Below are 24887 nucleotides of genomic sequence, written 5' to 3' on the forward strand. Positions count from 1 at the left end.
ATGTGTAGTGTTTAAAGGTTTCAGTTTTGTTGAAGTTTTCAGTTTAATATTTTTAATTTGACTTTTTTGTTTGTTTTGCTCCTGGGAGAAGGAGAGGATCAGGCCCTAGACACAGTGGATATGAATTCACTGCCTTTCCATGCCAAGCCCTTGACACAGTGGATATGAATTCACTGTCTTTCCATGACAAGCCCTAGACACAGTGGATATGAATTCACTGCCTTCCCATGCCAAGCCCCTTGACACAGTGGATATGAATTCACTGCCTTCCCATGCCAAGCCCCTTGACACAGTGGATATGAATTCACTGCCTTCCCATGCCAAGCCCTAGACGCACTGGATATGAATTCACTGCCTTCCCATGCCAAGCCCCTTGACACAGTGGATATGAATTCACTGCCCTGAAGACCACAAAAAGCTAAAGGACAGTTAACCTTTCTCAACTTAACAAACATCCTCTCAGACAGAATTCACTGTCTCAATCCTCTTGACATTTTTTCTTCTTTAGTTCTTCATTTTAGTTTTACTTGATGAACTGTGATCTGTGAATGGTATAACTCTTATGGTGCCATGACATTGGTCCCATCCTCATTGGCTCTTAGGTTTATACTGTCAGACCAACTGTCTGCAGGGAGCTGTGTCTGTCACTGATTTATTGAGTCAGTGTCTGTATGGAGCTGTGTCTGTCACTGATCTATTCTGTCAGACCAGCTGTTTTTGCAGGGAGCTGTGTCTGTCACTGATTTATTCTGTCAGTGTGTGCATGGAGCTGTGTCTGTCACTGATTTATTCTGTCAGTGTCTGCAGGGAGATTTATTCTGTCAGTGTCTGCAGGGAGATTTATTCTGTCAGTGTCTGCAGGGAGCTGTGTCTGTCACTGATTTATTCTGTCAGTGTCTGCAGGGAGATTTATTCTGTCAGTGTCTGCAGGGAGATTTATTCTGTCAGTGTCTGCAGGGAGCTGTGTCTGTCACTGATTTATTCTGTCAGTATGGAGCTCGGTCTGTCACTGATTTATTCTGTCAGTGTCTGCAGGGAGCTGTGTCTGTCACTGATTTATTCTGTCAGTGTCTGCAGGGAGATTTATTCTGTCAGTGTCTGCAGGGACATTTATTCTGTCAGTGTCTGCAGGGAGCTGTGTCTGTCACTGACTTATTCTGTCAGTGTCTGCATGGAGCTGTGTCTGTCACTGATTTATTCTGTCAGTAGGGAGCTGTGTCTGCCACTGATTTATTCTGTCAGTATGGAGCTGTGTCTGTCACTGATTTATTCTGTCAGTGTCTGCATGGAGCTGTGTCTGCCACTGATGTATTCTGTCAGTAGGGAGCTGTGTCTGCCACTGATTTATTCTGTCAGTATGGAGCTGTGTCTGTCACTGATTTATTCTGTCAGTAGGGAGCTGTGTCTGTCGCTGATTTATTCTGTCAGTGTCTGCAGGGAACTGTGTCTGTCACTGATTTATTCTGTCAGTGTCTGCATGGAGCTGTGTCTGTCACTGATTTATTCTGTCAGTATGGAGCTGTGTCTGCCACTGATTTATTCTGTCAGTATGGAGCTGTGTCTGTCACTGATTTATTCTGTCAGTATGGAGCTGTGTCTGTCACTGATTTATTCTGTCAGTATGGAGCTGTGTCTGCCACTGATTTATTCTGTCAGTATGGAGCTGTGTCTGTCACTGACTTATTCTGTCAGTGTCTGCAGGGAGCTGTGTCTGCCACTGATTTATTCTGTCTGTATGGAGCTGTGTCTGTCACTGATTTATTCTGTCAGTGTCTGCAGGGAGCTGTGTCTGTCACTGATTTATTCTGTCAGTATGGAGCTGTGTCTGTCACTGATTTATTCTGTCAGTGTCTGTATGGAGCTGTGTCTGTCACTGATTTATTCTGTCAGTGTCTGTATGGAGCTGTGTCTGTCACTGATTTATTCTGTCAGGGAGCTGTGTCTGTCACTGATTTATTCTGTCAGTGTCTGCATGGAGCTGTGTCTGCCACTGATTTATTCTGTCAGTATGGAGCTGTGTCTGTCACTGATTTATTCTGTCAGTATGGAGCTGTGTCTGCCACTGATTTATTCTGTCAGTGTCTGCAGGGAGCTGTGTCTGTCGCTGATTTATTCTGTCAGTGTCTGTATGGAGCTGTGTCTGTCACTGATTTATTCTGTCAGGGAGCTGTGTCTGTCACTGATTTATTCTGTCAGTGTCTGCATGGAGCTGTGTCTGCCACTGATTTATTCTGTCAGTATGGAGCTGTGTCTGTCACTGATTTATTCTGTCAGTGTCTGCATGGAGCTGTGTCTGCCACTGATTTATTCTGTCAGTATGGAGCTGTGTCTGTCACTGATTTATTCTGTCAGTGTCTGTATGGAGCTGTGTCTGTCACTGATTTATTCTGTCAGTGTCTGCAGGGAGCTGTGTCTGTCACTGATTTATTCTGTCAGTGTCTGTATGGAGCTGTGTCTGTCACTGATTTATTCTGTCAGTATGGAGCTGTGTCTGTCGCTGATTTATTCTGTCAGTATGGAGCTGTGTCTGTCGCTGATTTATTCTGTCAGTGTCTGCAGGGAGCTGTGTCTGTCACTGATTTATTCTGTCAGTGTCTGAATGGAGCTGTGTCTGTCGCTGATTTATTCTGTCAGTATGGAGCTGTGTCTGTCGCTGATTTATTCTGTCAGTGTCTGTATGGAGCTGTGTCTGTCGCTGATTTATTCTGTCAGTGTCTATATGGAGCTGTGTCTGTCACTGATTTATTCTGTCAGTATGGAGCTGTGTCTGTCGCTGATTTATTCTGTCAGTGTCTGCAGGGAGCTGTGTCTGTCACTGATTTATTCTGTCAGTGTCTGTATGGAGCTGTGTCTGTCACTGATTTATTCTGTCAGTAGGGAGCTGTGTCTGTCGCTGATTTATTCTGTCAGTATGGAGCTGTGTCTGTCACTGATTTATTCTGTCAGTATGGAGCTGTGTCTGTCACTGGGCCTTCACATCATCCAGCTCAGGAGGTTCTGCACTGCTTGGAGTTAAATGCTGGGGGTGTCAATCTCCACTTGTCATGGGCAAGAATCTGTCGGTTGACTGCTGGGCAGATTCAAGTGTGATTCTTTCATTGTAGAGGTGTAGCTGAAGAGTGTGTATTGTGTTATTTATGACCCAGTCCCTTTGTTATTTTTTTGTGTGTGTATGTGTGTGTGACTGTGAGTTAGAAAGAGAGAGCAAGTGGAGTTTTTTGTGTGTGTGTTTGTGTTGCAGGAATCAGTTTGACAGCAAACACTTTTCCCATAATTAACCTGTTCAGTGTCAATGTTATCTGATGTCCTGTGCATGAAGTGTTGCCAAAGACGTCAGCTGACGTCCTGCATCTATTTCAATTTTTTCTGCAGATAACGTTGGAAAGTCTTGGGAAAGTGGAAAGGCCTTTTTCCAGGGTTTTAAAGTATGCCAGAAAAACAGTGCATACCAAAATCCTTTTGGAAAAGTCCTGGATTGTTCAAAAGCTTTCAGCTCGTAATGTTGCTTTCAAGTCAGCAGAATTCTAAATAGCATTCTCCAAACAGATTGGGGAGAGAAGGGGGAAAGAGATAAAGATTGTGCTGACACTTGACCACACCAAAACGCAGGACAGCAAGTGACATTATATTGTTTGCTTGCCATACTGTATTCACTCTACCACAGTTGGGCATGTTTATGTTAATGTTATTTACGTACAGTAAAATGTCCTTGACGTTGACAAAGCTACGGAAAAGTCTTTGAATGTTTTTTTCTTTCTCCTGAAAAATCTGTGTGAAGCGTAGTTGATGTGGATGCTGTGGTGTGGTGGTCAGGTACGTGGACTGCATGGAGTCTGGGTTCCTGCACAAGTACCGCTGCCCTATCTTCAGGGGTCTGGTGGTGACCGTGTCCGGCCTCACACAGGACGAGCGCCACAAGGTGAAGCAGCTGGTGGAAACTGAAGGTGAGGGAGAGGGGTGTTGTTACAGGCAGTCTGTGTGATGTGTGGAGGGGATGAAGGTAGTGAGGGAGAGGGGTGTTGTTACAGGCAGTCTGTGTGATGTGTGGAGGGGTTGAAGGTATGAGGGGTGGGGGGGGGTTGGGGAGTGAGGGAGAGGGGTGTTGTTACAGGCTGTTGATGTGATGTGTGGAGGGGTTGAAGGGTATGAGGGGGGTTGGGGGAGGGGGGTCATGGGGGGGGGGGAGTGAGGGTGAGGGGTGTTGTTACAGGCTGTTGATGTGATGTGTGGAGGGGTTGAAGGGTATGAGGGGGGTTGGGGGAGGGGGGTCATGGGGGAGGGGGGAGTGAGGGTGAGGGGTGTTGTTACAGGCTGTTGATGTGATGTGTGGAGGGGTTGAAGGGTATGAGGGGGGTTGGGGGAGGGGGGTTTTGGGGGGGGGGGAGTGAGGGTGAGGGGTGTTGTTACAGGCTGTTGATGTGATGTGTGGAGGGGTTGAAGGGTATGAGGGGGGTTGGGGGAGGGGGGTTATGGGGGGGGGAGTGAGGGAGAGGGGTGTTGTTACAGGCTGTTGATGTGATGTGTGGAGGGGTTGAAGGGTATGAGGGGGGTTGGGGGAGGGGGGTCATGGGGGGGGGGGGAGTGAGGGTGAGGGGTGTTGTTACAGGCTGTTGATGTGATGTGTGGAGGGGTTGAAGGGTATGAGGGGGGTTGGGGGAGGGGGGTCATGGGGGGGGAGTGAGGGTGAGAGGTGTTGTTACAGGCTGTTGATGTGATGTGTGGAGGGGTTGAAGGGTATGAGGGGGGTTGGGGGAGGGGGGTTATGGGGGGGGGAGTGAGGGTGAGGGGTGTTGTTACAGGCTGTTGATGTGATGTGTGGAGGGGTTGAAGGGTATGAGGGGGGTTGGGGGAGGGGGGTTATGGGGGGGGGAGTGAGGGTGAGGGGTGTTGTTACAGGCTGTTGATGTGATGTGTGGAGGGGTTGAAGGGTATGAGGGGGGTTGGGGGAAGGGGGTTATGGGGGGGGGGAGTGAGGGTGAGGAGTGTTGTTACAGGCTGTTGATGTGATGTGTGGAGGGGTTGAAGGGTATGAGGGGGGTTGGGGGAAGGGGGTTATGGGGGGGGGAGTGAGGGAGAGGGGTGTTGTTACAGGCTGTTGATGTGATGTGTGGAGGGGTTGAAGGGTATGAGGGGGGTTGGGGGAAGGGGGTTATGGGGGGGGGAGTGAGGGAGAGGGGTGTTGTTACAGGCTGTTGATGTGATGTGTGGAGGTGTTGAAGGGTATGAGGGGGGTTGGGGAGGGGGTTATGGGGGGGGGGGGGAGTGAGGGAGAGGGTGTTGTTACAGGCTGTTGATGTGATGTGTGGAGGGTTGAAGGGTATGAGGGGGTTGGGGAGGGGGCTATGGGGGGGGAGTGAGGGTGAGGGTGTTGTTACAGGCGTTGTGTGATGTGTGGAGGGGTTGAAGGTGTAGAGGGGCGTTGGGGGAAGGGGGTATGGGGGGGGGGAGTGAGGGAGAGGGGTGTTGTTACAGGCTGTTGATGTGATGTGTGGAGGGGTTGAAGGGTATGAGGGGGGTTGGGGGAGGGGGGTTTGGGGGGGGGGAGTGAGGGGAGGGGTGTTGTTACAGGCTGTTGATGTGATTGTGAGGGGTTGAAGGGTATGAGGGGGGTTGGGGGAGGGGGGTTATGGGGGGGGGGGAGTGAGGGAGAGGGGTGTTGTTACAGGCTGTTGATGTGATGTGTGGAGGGGTTGAAGGGTATGAGGGGGGCTGGGGGAGGGGGGGGGAGTGAGGGTGAGGGGTGTTGTTACAGGCTGTTGATGTGATGTGTGGAGGGGTTGAAGGGTATGAGGGGGGTTGGGGGGGGGGAGTGAGGGGGAGGGGTGTTGTTACAGGCTGTTGATGTGATGTGTGGAGGGGTTGAAGGGTATGAGGGGGGTTGGGGGAGGGGGGTTATGGGAGGGGGGGAGTGAGGGTGAGGGGTGTTGTTACAGGCTGTTGATGTGATATGTGAAGGGGTTGAAGGGTATGAGGGGGGTTGGGGGAGGGGGGTTGTGGTGGGGGAGTGAGGGGAGTTGTTACAGGCAGTCTGTGTGATGTGTGGAGGGGGTGAAGGGGGGGGGGAGTGAGGGAGAGGGGTGTTAAGGTCTCTCTGTGGTATGCGTTCTCTCTGGGTCACTCCTTGACTGATGTCCAGAACACCTCTTGAGCTCACTGAACAAGCTTCTTTGCCAACACTTTCTGAATGCTTTCTACGTTAGAACAAATCCAGAAAGTTCTTCAGAATGTCTCAAGAAGGCTCTGTGAATTACCTCCAGATCTTCTGTAGACAGCTTCCTGTTGTTTGTGATGATGGGAAATAATAGCTCTGTTCTTGGGCAGTCTTACTTTGTTGTATTGTTATTTGGTCCTTGAACGTGTGGGTTGTCTGCTCACATTGTTTGGTTATGTATGCCTGTTTTTTATGTAATTTTTTGTACAGCTATATTTTATTATGGTTACTTTTATATTCTCAGGCAAAGAAATGGACAGAATAGTCAGTATGAGAGGTATGTTCAGGGTTTATGTGGATGGATGTGACTGTACATGTAGCTGTCTGTGTTGGGTTTCTTTCTTTCCTGGTTCCAGAGGACTGATGTTGACAGTGTTTTAAGCCCTGATTTGTATGCCCCTGTGCAGTTGGCTGGGCCATAACAACAACAGTGATGATAATGATCATAATGATCGTAATAATTTCTCTGCTCTGACTTGAATTGTTCATACTAGTACTGATGTCCAACCATTTTCATTTGCAGGTGGAACTTACACTGGAGAAATGAAGATGAATGAATGCACACATCTCATTCTGAAAGAGCCGAAAGGTAAAAGGCTTAAAAAACAAAACCAAAAAAGCAAAAAACTGCTTGCTTATGAATATGCTAGAATGTATACATGGGGTGTGGTGTGCAAGCATGCTCATGTGTATACACTTGAATATACTGTAAAAAAAAAAAAAAATGATGTGTTCAAACAAGAAGTGTACTTGGTATAGATTATACTTGTCAGATGTTTATCTATGTCTTTTTAAAAAACAAATTTCATGCATGTATAACCGAAGCTGCTTTTTGATTTTGAGTGCGTTTGCTGTGGTGTGTTTTGTACATACATTTTGTGTGGTGCAGGTCAGAAGTATGACTACGCCATGAAGTGGAGCATCCACATTGTGAACCTGAGCTGGGTGTATGACTCTCTGGACAAGAACTACTGTCAGGAGGAGAAGAACTACCCTGTGACTGGCAAGCCAGGGGTGTACAGGGTTAAAACCTCCACTCCAGAAAAAAGCAGACTGTCAAGTATGTTAGGGGTTGTGTTTGGTGGGGGGGGGAGGGGGGGCACAGATCTGGGTAGACATGAATATGCGTAAAACATTGATTGGTTTACCTTAGAAGATGAATAGAACAGGACACTAACTCAAGAGATGGGGCTGCTAATTTAATGAATCCAGTATTGGAGTGTGGTTAAGGGAAAGACCTCCGCATTAATCCTCTTGATTGAGCAGCTACAACAGTTTAGCACAGAGAGATTTAGGCTTATTAGAAACCCCCAGATTCTTTTTCCATTGAAAGTGGTTACATAAGCAGAAATAATGCTTAGTAGATATGAAGTATAATAGTGGCAGAATTAGTTACTGTTAATTGGCTTACAAACTGATTCTGAGTATTGGTAGCTTTGCTGTCACTGAAACTGCTATATATGCCACCACTGGTGCAAGTGTGACCATGATGATGATGTTCATTAAACAGTAAAAGCAGCATCAGGGAACTCCTGGTGTTGATGTGCATGTTGTTGTTACTGACAAATGGCTTTAATATTATAATTATTGTTCAAACATCATATTGATATTTTTGCTATTATTTTCTCTTTATATTGATGTATGTGGTGATTAGTATTTACTTGAGAAAAAAAGAAAAAGAAAATGCTGTCTGTAACCTATTCGATGTCTTGAATTTAAATTGGAAGAAAGGAACCTTCTTTACAAGGGGATATGATAGAATATGATATAAAAATAAAGCAAAAAATAAGAGTACATACACACATATTATATATATATATATATATATCTGTGTGTGTGTGTGTGTGTTGCTTGTTTTACTCCAGCAATCAACCCCAGCATATCGGACATCAGTGCAATATCCACGGCCCACGTGGACGAGACAGCGATGACGCGGACACGTCTGAGTGAGGTGACCCTGGACAACTTTGAGCAGCTGGACGTGAGTCAGGCAGGGTCAGAGTGCGTGTTGAGTTCCTGCAGGGTGTTCCTCAGCGTGGGTCTGCAGGGAGCCTTGCTGGACAAGTGCCGCCGGATCACCAACACCATGGGTGCTACCAGGTACTGGCCTTACACACCGCAGCACCCCCCGAAAACAGAATGACGACCCATATGGCGGGTTAAAAATGGTCATGCATGTAAAAGCCCACTCGTGTACATACGAGTAAACATGGGAGTTGCAGCCCATGAAGTATAAACACTTGCATAAGGTCAGATACATATGTTAAAGATCCTGGAATCTATGTCAGCGTCGGGTGGTTTATGGAAACTAGAACATACCCAGCATGCATTCTTCTGGAAACGGAGTATGACTGTTACATGGCAGGGGTAAAAACGGTCATACACATAAAAGCCCACTAGGGTGTGCAAGTGAAGATGGGAGTTGCAGCCCAGGAACAAAGAAGACTGGACTTAAAAAACAACTTGTTTCTGCTGATGCCCATTTCATGTGCACTGTCGTGTCATTGTCATTATTCTAAGGTCGCCCTTCCGGAGTCCCCCATACACAGTATCACCCAGGTTTGTCTGTAGCAATCCCAGTATCAGCAGTCCAAAGGGAACTAACGATGTTAGGTATTGGTACTATGATTTTTTTTGTCTGGAATAACTCTTCTTCACTGTCACTGCACATGACTTTCAGTAACGTGTTGGATATCTGATCCTGTGTTCACCAGTGATCAGGGTTTGAGGCCCTGTTTCAGCATGGTGTTGTGGCCTTGGAAATGCACTTCATTCTGATTTTCTTCACTCCTTCCAGCTGTGAATGCACACCTGACCTTGGTTGGGGGAGGTTAAAACAGCGGATAGAAAAATTAGGCATTGATATTGTGGTTATGAATTCACTGCCATGATGATACAGTGGTTATGAATCCACTGTCATGATGGTGATAAAAGGCATTGATACAGTGGTTATGAATTCACTGTGATGATGGTGATAAAAGGCATTGATACAGTGGTTATGAATTCACTGTCATGATGATAGTGTGGTTATGAATTCACTGTCATGATGATAGTGTGGTTATGAATTCACTGCCATGATGATAGTGTGGTTATGAATTCACTGTCATGATGGTGATAAAAGGCATTGATACTGTGGTTATGAATTCACTGCCATGATGGTGATAAAAGGCATTGATACTGTTGTTATGAATTCACTGCCATGATGGTGATAAAAGGCATTGATACTGTTGTTATGAATTCACTGCCATGATGGTGATAAAAGGCATTGATACTGTTGTTATGAATTCACTGCCATGATGATATAATAGTGGTTATGAATTCACTGCCATGATGGCGATAAAAGGCATTGATACTGTGGTTATGAATTCACTGCCATGACGGTGATAAAAGGCATTGATACTGTGGTTATGAATTCACTGCCATGATGATACTGTGGTTATGAATTCACTGCCATGATGATACTGTGGTTATCAATTCACTGCCATGATGATACTGTGGTTATCAATTCACTGCCATGATGATACTGTGGTTATCAATTCACTGCCATGATGGCGATAAAGGCATTGGGATCTGAACATTTTAAGCTATCCTGACTTGGCAAGGATTTTTTCATGGACTGGTGCTGGCGGTCTGCATGACCTCCCCACTCCCTGCTGCATTCCACCTCCCAAGGCTTTGGAAGAACTTTCTGATAAATTTAGAGAATAAATGTCTGATTGTCTTCTGACACAAACTGGCATTTTAGATGGAAAGGCTCGCTCCAAATAGTACACTTTGCTTGTGTTGGACAGGAGAATGTTTTAGAATGTTATGGGGTTTTTTCTTTGTTTTCTCAGGTAGTAATTGTGTGATTGTGTATGGGTGTGTGAGTGCAATATCTGGTAAACACTGCACTGTGATGTGGCTGGCACTGATGATAGGAAAAGAACATCACATTGACCATTAATTTGATATAGGATAGGAAGAAGAAAAAAAGATTGTTTCTAGTGTTTGTGCTTATTTCTTCTTGGCCATTCACTTGATTCACCTGGAACACGATGTGCAGCTGCCTCTCTGAATGTTGTTCAGGCGCAGACCTTTGTGACTGGCCTTGACTGGCGGTGACAGCAGGCATCTGTTGGGTCTTGTGTTGTAGAGAGCCGTTCTTCATGCTGCTTGCTTCTTGACCCAGTGTGACTCAAATGTGCACCTGTGTCAGTCTGGCCACTGTTTGAAATGTCAGTTTGATGTTGTTCTGGTGCAAGGTCACAAAGCATCACAATGTTAAGGGAGCAAGAAGAGCACACTCCTCTTTATGTTGAGCCTGGACCATGAACAGATTATTTTATATTGTGTATATACATACAACACATAGCCTGCAAATCTGATGATGATGTCATTGTTGTTTACCATGTCTTGCACGCTCATAGTTTGTGTCATGAGTTTGTTTATTCATGTATTGTCTGTTCATCTCAGATGATGATATTGGATTATTTTTATATTGTGTCTGTACATACAACACACAGCCTACAAATCTGATGATGATGATGTTGTTGTTTACCATATGTCATGAGATGACATACGTCGACATTCCTCTTGCAGCATGGGAATAGTTGCTAGTATTGATCTCAGGAGTGTGAAATGAATGTGTATGTGTGTGTCAGTATGAGTTACAGATGTAATTGGCAGTGATGACTGTTGAGGTTAAACGATCTAAACTGACGATAATGCTTGTCCAGGATGACTGACCTGAGTGATAGCGTCACTCACTTCGTTATGGAGGAAAAGGTGGATGCAGAAGTGGAGGCCCTTAACAACATGGAACTCCGGTGACACTTCTGTTTTGTGTTTGTGTTTGTGCAAGCGTGAGTGCATGTGTGCATTTGTGTGTTTTCTGGTATCTGTTCATGTACTTTGGTTTGTGACAAGTGTGTGTCTATGTTTACTTAATTTTCAGTTTCAAGGTGGTGTCAGAGCATGCAGACAGATCTATATATGCAACACCACATCTGTGTTTTTTATTAAAAAAAAAATTTAAAAAAATAAAAAAAAAGTGCAGATGCCTGACCTTTCGCATAACTCAATGCAATGCACATGGGTTAAAAAGATAAATAAGAATGACAAGAAAAGGAAAAAAAAACATAGCAAAAAGATGATAAAAGTGACTTTGTATGTATAGTTTAGCTGGTATTTTACATGGTTTGACATTCATGAGAAGAAAACATGCTATGATTGTGAGAATTGATCCTTTGAACCAGGATGTGTGTGGTGTACTTGTACCAGTGTGGGTGTGCGCCTGCTTGCCCATGAGCATGCATGTTTGTGCACGGAAGAGTGAATTTATTCATTAGTGAATGGCGATGGAAAATGTTAGGGTTTGCATATAGAAAGCAAACCCAAACCACTGCAATATTGATGATAGTTCCTCGTGACAAGTGTGTGATGGCTGTGTTTGGCAGACATTGCTGATAGCTGTTCATGACAAGTGTGTGATGGCTGTGTTTGGCAGACATTGCTGATAGCTATTCATGACAAGTGTGTGATGGCTGTGTTTGGCAGACATTGCTGATAGCTATTCATGACAAGTGTGTGATGGCTATGTTTGACAGACCTCATTGCTGATAGCTATTCATGACAAGTGTGTGATGGCTATGTTTGACAGACCGCATTGCTGATAGCTATTCATGACAAGTGTGTGATGGCTATGTTTGGCAGACCTCATTGCTGATAGCTATTCATGACAAGTGTGTGATGGCTATGTTTGACAGACCTCATTGCTGATAGCTATTCATGACAAGTGTGTGATGGCTATGTTTGACAGACCTCATTGCTGATAGCTATTCATGACAAGTGTGTGATGGCTATGTTTGACAGACCGCATTGCTGATAGCTATTCATGACAAGTGTGTGATGGCTATGTTTGGCAGACCTCATTGCTGATAGCTATTCATGACAAGTGTGTGATGGCTATGTTTGACAGACCTCATTGCTGATAGCTATTCATGGCAAGTGTGTGATGGCTATGTTTGACAGACCTCATTGTTGATAGCTATTCATGACAAGTGTGTGATGGCTATGTTTGGCAGACATTGCTGATAGCTATTCATGACAAGTGTGTGATGGCTATGTTTGACAGACATTGCTGATAGCTATTCATGACAAGTGTGTGATGGCTGTGTTTGACAGACATTGCTGATAGCTATTCATGACAAGTGTGTGATGGCTATGTTTGACAGACATTGCTGATAGCTATTCATGACAAGTGTGTGATGGCTGTGTTTGGCAGACATTGCTGATAGCTATTCATGACAAGTGTGTGATGGCTGTGTTTGGCAGACATTGCTGATAGCTATTCATGACAAGTGTGTGATGGCTGTGTTTGGCAGACATTGCTGATAGCTATTCATGACAAGTGTGTGATGGCTGTGTTTTGCAGACATTGCTGATAGCTATTCATGGCAAGTGTGTGATGGCTATGTTTGACAGACATTGCTGATAGCTATTCATGACAAGTGTGTGATGGCTGTGTTTGGCAGACATTGCTGATAGCTATTCATGACAAGTGTGTGATGGCTGTGTTTTGCAGACCTCACATAGTCAGTGCCATGTGGCTGGCAGAGTGTTTTCGTCGTTCCTGCCATGTCAGTGAAGCAGCCTACCTGTGCCCTCACTTTGTTGTGTCCGACATTGAGCTGCCAAAGCTACCACTAGCAAAGAGGTGTGGTGTTCAGTTTATTACTGATCTTCATCTGTGTGAGTGTCATCAGATGTGTGCTTGTTGTGGTTATTGGTGTCTTTGTTATCATCATCAGTGTGTGTATCATGGGCACACTTTTGTTTTGGAACAGTACTAAGGAACGCATGTATACACACAAGCAGTTGCATACACACAAGATTCAAGATTGAATCAATTCTGTACCCACTTTTGGGCTTGGGGGATATAAGTCCAGATTCAAACACAAGGAAATCACAGTAGAAAGTATGTAAGAGTTAAAATTTCTGAAAAAGATTGTTAGAATTCAAACTCGAATAGTAAACATGTTTTACAACTTTATTTGATAAATTTTGTCAGGTTTCATCAAACCACAACCATTCACACACGCATGTATGCACACACACGCACACATACTTATGCACTTGCACACATGCACGAACACTTACACCTGCACAAATACACCAGAAGTAGCCTGATGAAGTGAAAGTCAGAAGAAAAGTATGTGTATGCATGCACGTTGGCAGGGCCAGTGTGACAAAGAACAAGAAGGATGGGGAGAATGAGGACCAAGCAGAGGAGACAGTGTTGCCGAATGCGGCTGTTCCTTCCAACACAAGCCAAGGGAAGGTGGAGGAGGATCATCTTCTCAGTCAGTACTTGGATGATGGTGAGTATGTGTTGTGATAATATTTAACTGAGTCATTTTGCACAATTGATGCCAAGGTGTCCTTACAGTGCTTCACATAGCACTTTATTAAAGCACAAAGGTATTCAGGCTCAGTACTTGTGAAAAAAGATTTTAGAAAGCAACAGGAAACACAACATGACAATCTACTCTGCAGTCAAATACTGCTTGATACTAAACCTTCCAAACCATAACTCACCCACATTATAGTCCTGTTCTGTTTGTTCCAAACTCCCTTGTACCACTAGCATCCCTGTCAGCAGCTGCATTCACAGCAACACCTGCAAACTAATCAGGAACAGCCCAGCTCAGATTTGTACAAGAAAATGTGCTGGTATTTATTTCTGGTTCAGTGAGAAGTTTTGTTTGTAAACAATGTGAGTCTGTGATCACATAAATTACAGTTTCTTTGAGTGGCTGATCTGTTTGAGTGTACAAGTGAAGGGAATTAAAGCAGGTCTGCATAAATGTTGACCAGAGAGAATGGAAACCTTTTCACCTTATCCCTAACTCTTTGAGCTCCAAGTTTCTGTGTGAAAAACACTTCCCACACCCAAATGTTTCAGACTTGAAGCTCTCAGACACAGGCTTCCATTCATGTGAACACAACACAGTGGACTTGTTCCCTTCAAAATGGGTCAGGGGGTGAAGATTAGTCATTGTTCTGTTGCGTTGGAAGGTTAGTCATTGTTCTGGCTGCAGCTGTCAAGCTTTGCTGCAGTATGATAAATGGTCCTTTTAACCTGTCAACTTAAGTCACCATGGTGTTGCACTGTCACCAATGGTGGTTAAAGAGTTAATCGGTCAGGTGTTATTGAAATGTGAACCAGGGACTTGATGATGTTTCTGTGAGTGGAAAGAGTGATAAAACAATCCAATAAATGAAGTGCTATAACTAGTTGGAGGTGCCAGTGGAGGGTGAGGTGTGACAGGATCAGATGGTGGGTGGCTGGTGGCAGGGTCAAGGACAGTACTGCAGCCCATGGATGAAGTGGACGGCAACGCCTCCAGCACCAGGGTCAAGGCCACCACTGAGGGTCAGGGACAGGACACCACTGAGGACTTGGAGTGTGAGGACAATGACGATGCCACTCAGGATCCGGAAGGTGAGATTTGCTTTATATTCCCTTTGGTGCTGTTTACATTCTGTGTAATTTGCCTCAACAAGATCAAAAGATCAGCCAAAGACAAAACTGTCTGCACTTGGGAGAGTTCACATGCTTCTTTTCAAATGTAGACAATAGTTGCAATTCTATGTTACATCAGTGTGTAGATCATTATGGAGCATGTACTGTGCATGTGAAAGAGGAAACAGATCAGATGAAGAACACCAAGCGCCATGAGTGAAACTGACAGCAAACAGGGATACAGTTGGGAGCAGCTGTATAAGGGACAGCCTGTGATAGAACATTGTGAAGACAGTCCATGATAGAACACTCTGAAGATAGAACACACTGAAGACAGCCCATGATAAAACACTCTGAAGACAGCCCATGATACAACACTCTGAAGACAACACTCTGAAGACAGCCCATGATAGAACACTCTGAAGATAGAACACTGAAGACAACACTCTGAAGACAGCCCATGATAGAACACTCTGAAGGCAGCACATGATGGAACACTCTGAAGACAGACTGTGATAGAACATTCTGAAGATTGAACACTCTGAAGACAGCCCATGATAGAACACTCTGAAGACAGCCCATGATAGAACACTGTAGACAGCCTGTGATAAAATACTCTGAAGATAGCCCTAGATAGAACACTCTGAAGACAGCCTATGATAGAACACTCTGAAGACAGCCTATGATAGAACACTCTGAAGACAGCCCATGATAGAACACTCTAAAGACAGCCCTAGATAGAACACTCTGAAGACAGCCCTAGATAGAACACTCTGAAGACAGCCTATGATAGAACACTCTGAAGACAGCCCTAGATAGAACACTCTGTAGACAGCCCGTGATAAAATACTCTGAAGACAGCCCTAGATAGAACACTCTGAAGACAGCTTATGATAGAACACTCTGAAGACAGACCATGATAAAATACTCTGAAGACAGCCCTAGATAGAACACTCTGAAGACAGCCTGTGATAGAACACTCTGAAGACAGCTTATGATAGAACACTCTAAAGACAGCCTGTAATGGAACACTTGTAGGCTATTGCTGAAGGCCTGCTTCGCAGGAGGGGTGACAGACAATGATGAAGAACTTGACTGTAACATACAGCTGTAAAATCTTGATTTATATGTGTGTTTCATGGATAGGAGTACTTCTGTATTATGATGTTTCTGTACAGCATTTTGTTGGGTTTTTTTTTGTTTTTGTTTTTTTTAATAGATAGTGTTTGCCTTTGCACCCCAAGTGCCCCAAAACAGACACTGGATACAAACGTTTCAGTATCACAGAAAGCAGTCACTCCCATTCTTGGTATGTGCATGCAATCAGAAATGCAAAGTGTGTGTGCACTGCTAAGCAGAAAGGATCTTTATGATGGAATGTACATTGCCTGCATAAGTTGTGATATTGTTCCTTGTTGATTAGTGCACATGCTTCCCTGCATTCGTTTTACCTGTTTACTTCTGTGTGTGTACTTTCTTTCCACCAAAGGTGTGTGTTGTTTCAGGTGAGGTGAGCACAGCAGGGGGTGTGTTTGGCGGCAAGTCGTTCATGTTCTTTGGGTTTTGTGAAGAGGATGTGACAGCCCTGTCTGACATGGTGACACAGGCTGGAGGTAGGGACACACTGCAGCTGTCAGCTGTTTGTTGACCTTCCTTACTGTGGTGTGTATTCTTTTCTTTATTGTGCTCAGGAGATATCAGATGCCCCTTGTCGATTTTTGGTTTTGTCTGTCTGCAGTTATATGTAATTTTGTTTGTTAAGTATATTTGTGTTTAAATTCTGATTAGTTGGTTTTGATGTTGTTTTTTTCCTAACCCTCTGTTGAAAAGGATGATGGATTGGTCAGCGTGAGAGGCAATTTCTGGGTTTGTGTGCATGAATGTGATGGTATCTGTGCCTGGTTGACTCACTTGTGTAAACAAAGTGAGTCTGTGTTTTAACCCGGTGTTTGGTTGTCTGTGTGTCCGTGGTAAACTTTAACATTGACATTTTCTCTGCAACTACTTTGTCAGTTGACACCAAATTTGGCATAAAAATAGGAAAAATTCAGTTCTTTCCAGTCATCTTGTTTAAAACAATATTGCGCTTCTGGGATGGGCACAAAAAAAAAAAGAATGAAGCCTAATTATATGCAAACTGCATTTACTGTTATATTTATATTTTTTGTATTCTCTAAACTTGGCACTTTGATCTGATATTCTGACCCAACAGCTAGAGCAGTCATTATCATTTTTGGTTCAAACAGGAACTTCTTTTGCTAAGCATGGAAGTTTTATTTATTTTGCAAACGTTTTGGTGCAGATAGTAAAAAAGGGAAATTACTCTGTAATGCTAGTGGAGTTAATTTGCTTTAAACTGATCTTTCTCATCTTAAACATTACATTTTGAAACAAGAGAGGCAAGGCCTTCAAGACTCATTTGTGATGCACTTTTTTAAAAAAATGCAAGCTTTTTATGTATTGAGTATAATTTCAAAATGTAATGTTTAAGATGAGAAAGATCAGTTTAAAGCAAAGTAAGTTCCCAGCAGAGTAATTTCCCTTGTTTTACTGCCTACACCAAAACGTTTGCAATAAATAAAACTTCCATGCTTAGCAAAAGAAGTTCCTGTTTGAACCAAAAATGATAATGACTGCTCTAGCTGTTGGGTCAGAATATCAGATCAAAGTGCCAAGTTTAGAGAATACAAAAAATATGAATATAACAGTAAATGCAATACATAAAAAGCTTGGATTTTTTTTTAAAGTGTATCACAACTGAGTCTTGAAGGCCTTGCCTTTCTTGTTTTCTTTTTATGTTTGTTTTTATTATTATTATTATTACTTTTAGTTTTGTGTTTTTGGGTTCTACAAGACCAACGTTTTTAGTTTTTCAGTTGTGATAGGGCTTTATGTGATGAGCTGGGTGGACTTGAAGCAATAAAGAAAGTTGGATTCATTCAGTTTTCCATCGGCTCCTTGTTCAGTTGTTTCATTGAGTGTTGCTGTCTGGTTGGTTGGCTTGTTTGCATGCTTGCTTGCTTGCTTTTTTCTTTCCAGAGTGATCAGACCTCATAATGATCTTCAGAGAAATCTCATTGCCAATTTCCATGAAACAGTTTTGAAAGTACTTTAATGAATTTGATTTCTTTGTGTGTAAAAAAAATAAATATATAGATAATAATTTTTGAAAGGGCCACACTGCAGCAACATGGGCATGGTTGCAGGTCTGACAGTGTGGGTTTAGTGTGTGGTTCTTCTTTAGCACATAGGGCACATCAGGTAAATTACTCACTTGTATGGCACTGTCAGCAATGTGTTGATGTTGAGTTGTGTTGGGTGTGACCACAGGGGTGTGTGTGAGGGGCCGGAGGAGGGTGCCAGGTTACGGGGTGGTGCCTGTCCTGGGCTTCCCAGTGGAACAGTCAGTGGGTCAGGTGGTCACCAACGCCTGGCTGGTGAGTGCTCACACTGATGGTTGTGTGGATTGTGTTGTGTGTAGTGTCACTTTTTGCTAACACTGATGAATGTATGGACTGTGTTGTGTGTAGTGTCACTTTTTGCTAACACTGATGAATGTATGGACTGTGTTGTGTGTAGTGTCACTTTTTGCTAACACTGATGAATGTATGGACTGTGTTGTGTGTAGTGTCACTTTTTGCTAACACTGATGAATGTATGGACTGTGTTGTGTGTAGTGTCACTTGTTGCTAACACTGATGAATGTATGGACTGTGTTGTGTGTAGTGTCACTTTTTGCTAACACTGATGAATGTATGGACTGTGTTGTGTGTAGTGTCACTTTTTGCTAACACTGATGAATGTATGGACTGTGTTGTGTGTAGTGTCACTTTTTGCTAACACTAGTGAATATATGGACTGTGTTGTGTGAGTGTCACTCTTTGCTGTGTTGTGTGTAGTGTCACTTTTTGCTAACACTGATGAATGTATGGACTGTGTTGTGTGTAGTGTCACTTTTTGCTAACACTAGTGAATATATGGACTGTGTTGTGTGTAGTGTCACTTTTTGCTAACACTGATGAATGTATGGACTGTGTTGTGTGTAGTGTCACTTTTTGCTAACACTGATGAATGTATGGACTGTGTTGTGTGTATTGTTAGTCTTTGCTGTGTTGTGTGTAGTGTCACTCTTTGCTCACACTGATGGATGTATGGACTGTGTTGTGTGTAGTGTCACTCTTTGCTCACACTGATGGATGTATGGACTGTGTTGTGTGTAATGTCACTCTTTGCTCACACTGATGGATGTATGGATTGTGATCATGAATATTTCCCAATAGATTGAGAATAGATTTAGCCAATTTTTAAGGTTCAAAGTCTTAAATATTATAAAGAAACAGTACTGCAACTTATAAGCCAATAGCAAATATATCATAAAAGATATTGCTTGTCAAAACGGCCATTTTGTTAGATTTTTGCTGGATTAAATTTGAATGATGAGCCATATTTGAAGGTACATAATTCTTGGAAAACAGTGATGAATCCCTTCAAAACTGTCCATATGCATTCTCTGTCTTGCCAGCTCCACTTTTCTTTTGGTGCTAGGTTTCTCAGGATACCTCACATCAGAACTAAGACTTACAAAGATCTTATATTCTTTTCAAGACCCAGAGACATGACAACAACTCCCAGACAACTTTTGTCACTGATCCTTTACTGTCTGTCTCTGGCCGCTTTAAATCTGGCCTCAAAACTAATCTTATCTATTCTCTCAGCATCTTTGTTGAACCGTCTCTTTCAGCAAATGTGTATAGAGGCGGAAGAGATGTTGCCAGTGCACAGCAACCCCATTTTCCAGCCTGTGGACATCAATGAGAGCAGCAGGCCCCTGCAGGGATGTGTCCTGTCCGTCAGGTGAGTGGGGCTGTTTGCTGAAGGGGCTGATCCACTGTCAGACATAGTTGTAAGACTGTGCTGTGCGACTCTTAAAGGTGTCTAACGGGTGTTCAGCAGTCCATGGCCAGACAGTTTGAGGCAGTGCCATGGTCAGCTGCTTCCATTCTGCTGTGGTGTTTTGTGTTGCATTACTTGTTTGTGACAACGGTTTTCTCTGTGTGAAATTCGTGGTGCTCTCCTCTGGGGAGAGCATGTTGCTACACTGCAGAATCACCATTTGTTTTGTTTGATCTTTTTCATTTTTCTTTGTGCAAGTGTATTTGTTTTACTAAGTGGATTTTCCCACAGAGTTTTGCCAGGGACAATCCTTTGGTTGCCTTGAGTTCTTTTATGTGCACTAAGCATATGCATGCGCATGGGACCACAGTTAACTGTGAAATCAAAAGTAATGCAGTCCCAAGACCACCACTCAAGGTCTAATGCAGGGGATGATGCAAGCAGTGACATAGAACTGTGAACACCGACCTGTGTCATGCCATAAATAACCAGTTTGATCATCCTGTGTCCCAGTTGGATGAAAAAAAATTAGTTTCATTTCCACAAGACATAAGATTCTTGCCAGGATGACATGGTTTTTGGTGGGTTGCCATGGAAATACATAATGTAATATAACTGTTGTTGTGATAATGCATCTTGACACTCACACCACCCAGATAGGGAGCTGGTAGCTTTAAAAACATTTTTTTAGAAATTACATACATGCACCTAGAACGCCATATACGAGCAAACCGGTACACATGCAAACACACACACACTCATGCATGCACACACACACACGCTATACAATACAGTGCAGCGCAGCACAGTGCACTACTGTTCCATTCCATACCATACCAATAACCATACCATACTATACCACGCCACACCACGCCACACCAACCGGTACTATACTACACTATACTGTACTATACTAATACAATAGCATACTACACTGTATTATACTGTACTAATAGCATACTACACTGTATTATACTGTACTAATAGCATACTACACTGTATTATACTGTACTAATAGCATACTACACTGTATTATACTGTACTAATAGCATACTACACTGTATTATACTGTACTAATAGCATACTACACTGTATTATACTGTACTAATAGCATACTACACTGTATTATACTGTACTAATAGCATACTACACTGTATTATACTGTATTGATATCATACCACACTGTATCATAATAGTCTATACAAAATGATAAAAAGCAGTTCAGTGAAATATCTTTATTCTTCCATGTTGTAAGTAAGATTTGATAGTAAATGTGTAGGGTCTGTATGAAGTGGGAGGCCAGACAGACAGCTGAAGTGTGATGGTTGTGTGATTCCAGTGGGTACAAAGGGGCAGAGAGAGACTGCCTCCATCACATTGCTGACATTCTGGGAGCCGTGTGAGTTGTCTCCACTGTTCTTTTGTTGTTTGTTTGTACCTATTTCATGTACATTTTACATGCGTTCATTTGTTGTTTAAAACATGGATATTATTCTTTTTCTTGTTTCGGTAAGCAAAGTTCTTTTCTGTTATATTTTTGCGTTTGTTTTTATATGGGATACTGTGTGTTGGTTGTCTATGTGTGTGTTATAGAGAGTGTGAGACAGTGTGTGTGTGTGTGTGTGTGTGTGTGTGTTGTATGCCATCATCTTTGGTGTTAGAGCTCAATCAGTGAGGTAGACTGGTGAGATATCTGTCTGTCTTCGTTGTTAATGCTGTTGTAGGTTTAATGTTGTGATATGTATCTGTCTGTACAGTCCTTTGCCAGTTTGGTTAGCCTTCTTTCTCTTCTCATGGCCCAACTGTCTGGAACCAACTCCCTCTGCAGAACAGGCACTGTTCTTCCACTTCATTTTGGTCTTCCCTCAAAAAACACACTTCTTTAATCTGACGTAGAACACCCCCAGGCCACTCCATTGTTCTTGTTTTGTATTGCGTGTGTGTGTGTGTGCGTGCGTGTGCGTTGAGCGTACATGCTTTTCTCTGTGTGTGTACCTACTTGTCTCTCTCAGTGTTTTTGTGTGTGTGTGTGAGATACCTGTTTTTATAAAGCGCCTAAAGGCCTTTTTACAGAATTTGCACTATTATCGTTGTTGTTATTAATGTTGTTGTTGATGTTGTTATTATTATTAATATTGTTATTATTATTATTATTATTATTATTATTGTTGTTGTTAGTTATTGTTATATACTGATAGCTGGTTGCTTTAGGAGGACTGAGTTGAAAGCACTTAGCTGCAGATTTGTGCACAGGCTGTTCAGTGGTACAGAACTCTGATAGATATAGGTCATAGACCTGTGTTTGTGCTGATCAGTGGGACAGGCCTTGTATTCCAGCTGTGTCAGTGGTGGTACAGCACACAGAACATGATGGTTGGACAGGCCTTGTATTCCAGCTGTGTCAGTGTTGGTACAGCACAGTGTCTCCATGTTGGTACAGCACACAGGGCATGATAGTGGGACAGCCCTTGTATTCCAGCTGTGTCCATGTTGGTACAGGGCAGTGTCTCCATGTTGGTACAGCACAGTGTCTCCATGTTGGTACAGCACAGTGTCTCCATGTTGCTACAGCACAGTGTCTCCATGTTGGTACAGGACAGTGTCTCCATGTTGGTACAGCACAGTGTCTCCATGTTGGTACAGCAGTGTCTCCATGTTGTACAGCACACAAGACATGATAGTGGGACAGCCCTTGTATTCTAACTGTCTCTATGTTGGTACAGCACAGTGTCTCCATGTTGGTACAGGGCAGTGTCTCCATGTTGGTACAGCACAGTGTCTCCATGTTGGTACAGCACAGTGTCTCCATGTTGGTACAGGGCAGTGTCTCCATGTTGGTACAGCACAGTGTCTCTATGTTGGTACAGCACAGTGTCTCCATGTTGGTACAGGGCAGTGTCTCCATGTTGGTACAGGGCAGTGTCTCCATGTTGGTACAGCACAGTGTCTCCATGTTGGTACAGGGCAGCGTCTCCATGTTGGTACAGCACAGTGTCTCCATGTTGGTACAGCACAGTGTCTCCATGTTGGTACAGCACAGTGTCTCCATGTTGGTACAGGGCAGTGTCTCCATGTTGGTACAGCACAGTGTCTCCATGTTGGTACAGCATGTTGGTACAGCACAGTGTCTCCATGTTGGTACAGCACAGTGTCTCCATGTTGGTACAGCACAGTGTCTCCATGTTGGTACAGGGCAGTGTCTCCATGTTGGTACAGCACAGTGTCTCCATGTTGGTACAGGGCAGCGTCTCCATGTTGGTACAGCACAGTGTCTCCATGTTGGTACAGCACAGTGTCTCCATGTTGGTACAGCACAGTGTCTCCATGTTGGTACAGGGCAGCGTCTCCATGTTGGTACAGGGCAGCGTCTCCATGTTGGTACAGCACAGTGTCTCCATGTTGGTACAGCACAGTGTCTCCATGTTGGTACAGCACAGTGTCTCCATGTTGGTACAGGGCAGTGTCTCCATGTTGGTATAGCGCAGTGTCTCCATGTTGGTACAGCACAGTGTCTCCATGTTGGTACAGCACAGTGTCTCCATGTTGGTACAGGGCAGTGTCTCCATGTTGGTACAGCACAGTGTCTCCATGTTGGTACAGCACAGTGTCTCCATGTTGGTACAGGGCAGTGTCTCCATGTTGGTACAGCACAGCGTCTCCATGTTGGTACAGGGCAGTGTCTCCATGTTGGTACAGGGCAGTGTCTCCATGTTGGTACAGCACAGCGTCTCCATGTTGCTACAGCACACAGGACAGGACAGTGGGACAGACCTTATATTCCAGCTGTCTCCGTGTTGGTACAGGGCAGTGTCTCCATCTTGGTATAGCACAGTGTCTCCATGTTGGTATAGCACAGTGATCCATGTTGGTATAGCACAGTGTCTCCATGTTGGTATAGCACAGCGTCTCCATGTTGGTACAGCACAGCGTCTCCATGTTGGTATAGCACAGTGTCTCCTCTGTACTGCACAGTGATCCATCTTGGTATAGCACAGTGTCTCCTCTGTACTGCACAGTGATCCATGTTGGTATAGCACAGTGTCTCCTCTGTACTGCACAGTGATCCATGTTGGTATAGCACAGTGTCTCCTCTGTACTGCACAGTGATCCATGTTGGTATAGCACAGTGTCTCCTCGGTACAGTGCAGCGTCTCCATGTTGGTATAGCACAGTGATCCATGTTGGTATAGCACAGCGTCTCCATGTTGGTATAGCACAGCGTCTCCATGTTGGTACAGCACAGTGTCTCCTTGTTGGTACAGCACAGCGTCTCCATGTTGGTACAGCACAGTGTCTCCATGTTGGTATAGCACAGTGTCTCCATGTTGGTATAGCGCAGCGTCTCCATGTTGGTACAGCACATTGTCTCCATGTTGGTATAGCACAGTGTCTCCATGTTCGTACAGTGCATTGTTTCCATGTAGGTACAGCACAGTGTCTCCATGTTGGTATAGCGCACTGTCTCTATGTTGGAACAGCACACAAGACAGGACAGTTGGACAGGCACTAATCCCTTGACTGTTGAACCTAGGCAGGTTAGAATCCATGTTGCATGAATTTGAAGTATAACAACTATTTTTGTCTGTACTGTTGGAAGGCATTGATTTTACCGAACAAAAGTAATGCAGTTCCAAGATGAAGGAGTCCGAATAAGGAATGGCAACAGCCCTTCTTTGACAAGCATCCTGGTCTTCAGCAGTAAAGGGGTTGACTAGCAGAGGTGTGATGGTGCTGATGAGTGGTGTGTGCCTGTGTGCAGGTGTCAGGAGTTCTTTGTGAGGAAAGCCAAGAAGTCCCTCAAGGCCAGCACTCACCTCATTGTGAAGGAGCCGTCTGGACCCAAGTACACTGCCGCCAAAAGCTGGAACATTCCTGCCCTGACGAAACAGTGAGTGGCTTCAACACACCTTGTCTGTGGACACTGTTTGGCTGAACATTCTGCTGATGGGCCTTCAGATCTTTCTATCATCACAGCTTTCATTTTAGTTCTTTCATTTTAGTTTTTACTTGATTCGAGTGAATCTAGGAGAAAGGGTGTATTTGACATTGATTTTTATTGTGTCCACTATTCTGACAGCAAGGTGTGTGTGGTCATCGACAAGACAGTGGGGAGGGATGACATTGATTTTTATTGTGTCCACTATTCTGACAGCAAGGTGTGTGTGGTCATCGACAAGACAGTGGGGAGGGATGACATTGATTTTTATTGTGTCCACTATTCTGACAGCAAGGTGTGTGTGGTGATCGACAAGACAGTGGGGAGGGATGACATTGATT

General features: G+C 43.9%; 1 protein-coding gene across 1 annotated transcript in view; it reads left to right on the forward strand.

Annotated features, from left to right (window-relative positions):
- Positions 1–24887, forward strand: part of LOC143290281 (DNA topoisomerase 2-binding protein 1-A-like) — an 84697-nt gene that overhangs the window by 12877 nt on the left and 46933 nt on the right. The window contains exons 8-20 of the mRNA XM_076599626.1: positions 3814–3944; positions 6735–6800; positions 7101–7271; positions 8077–8311; positions 10930–11019; positions 12777–12908; positions 13430–13572; positions 14550–14696; positions 16223–16330; positions 18048–18154; positions 19459–19571; positions 20950–21009; positions 24370–24498. Coding sequence (XP_076455741.1) covers positions 3814–3944; positions 6735–6800; positions 7101–7271; positions 8077–8311; positions 10930–11019; positions 12777–12908; positions 13430–13572; positions 14550–14696; positions 16223–16330; positions 18048–18154; positions 19459–19571; positions 20950–21009; positions 24370–24498 — 1632 coding nt within the window. The remainder of the gene's footprint in view (positions 1–3813; positions 3945–6734; positions 6801–7100; positions 7272–8076; positions 8312–10929; positions 11020–12776; positions 12909–13429; positions 13573–14549; positions 14697–16222; positions 16331–18047; positions 18155–19458; positions 19572–20949; positions 21010–24369; positions 24499–24887) is intronic.

The sequence above is a fragment of the Babylonia areolata genome, chromosome 15, assembly GCF_041734735.1.
Source record: "Babylonia areolata isolate BAREFJ2019XMU chromosome 15, ASM4173473v1, whole genome shotgun sequence".
In the NCBI taxonomy this organism is placed as follows: Eukaryota; Metazoa; Mollusca; class Gastropoda; order Neogastropoda; family Buccinidae; genus Babylonia; species Babylonia areolata.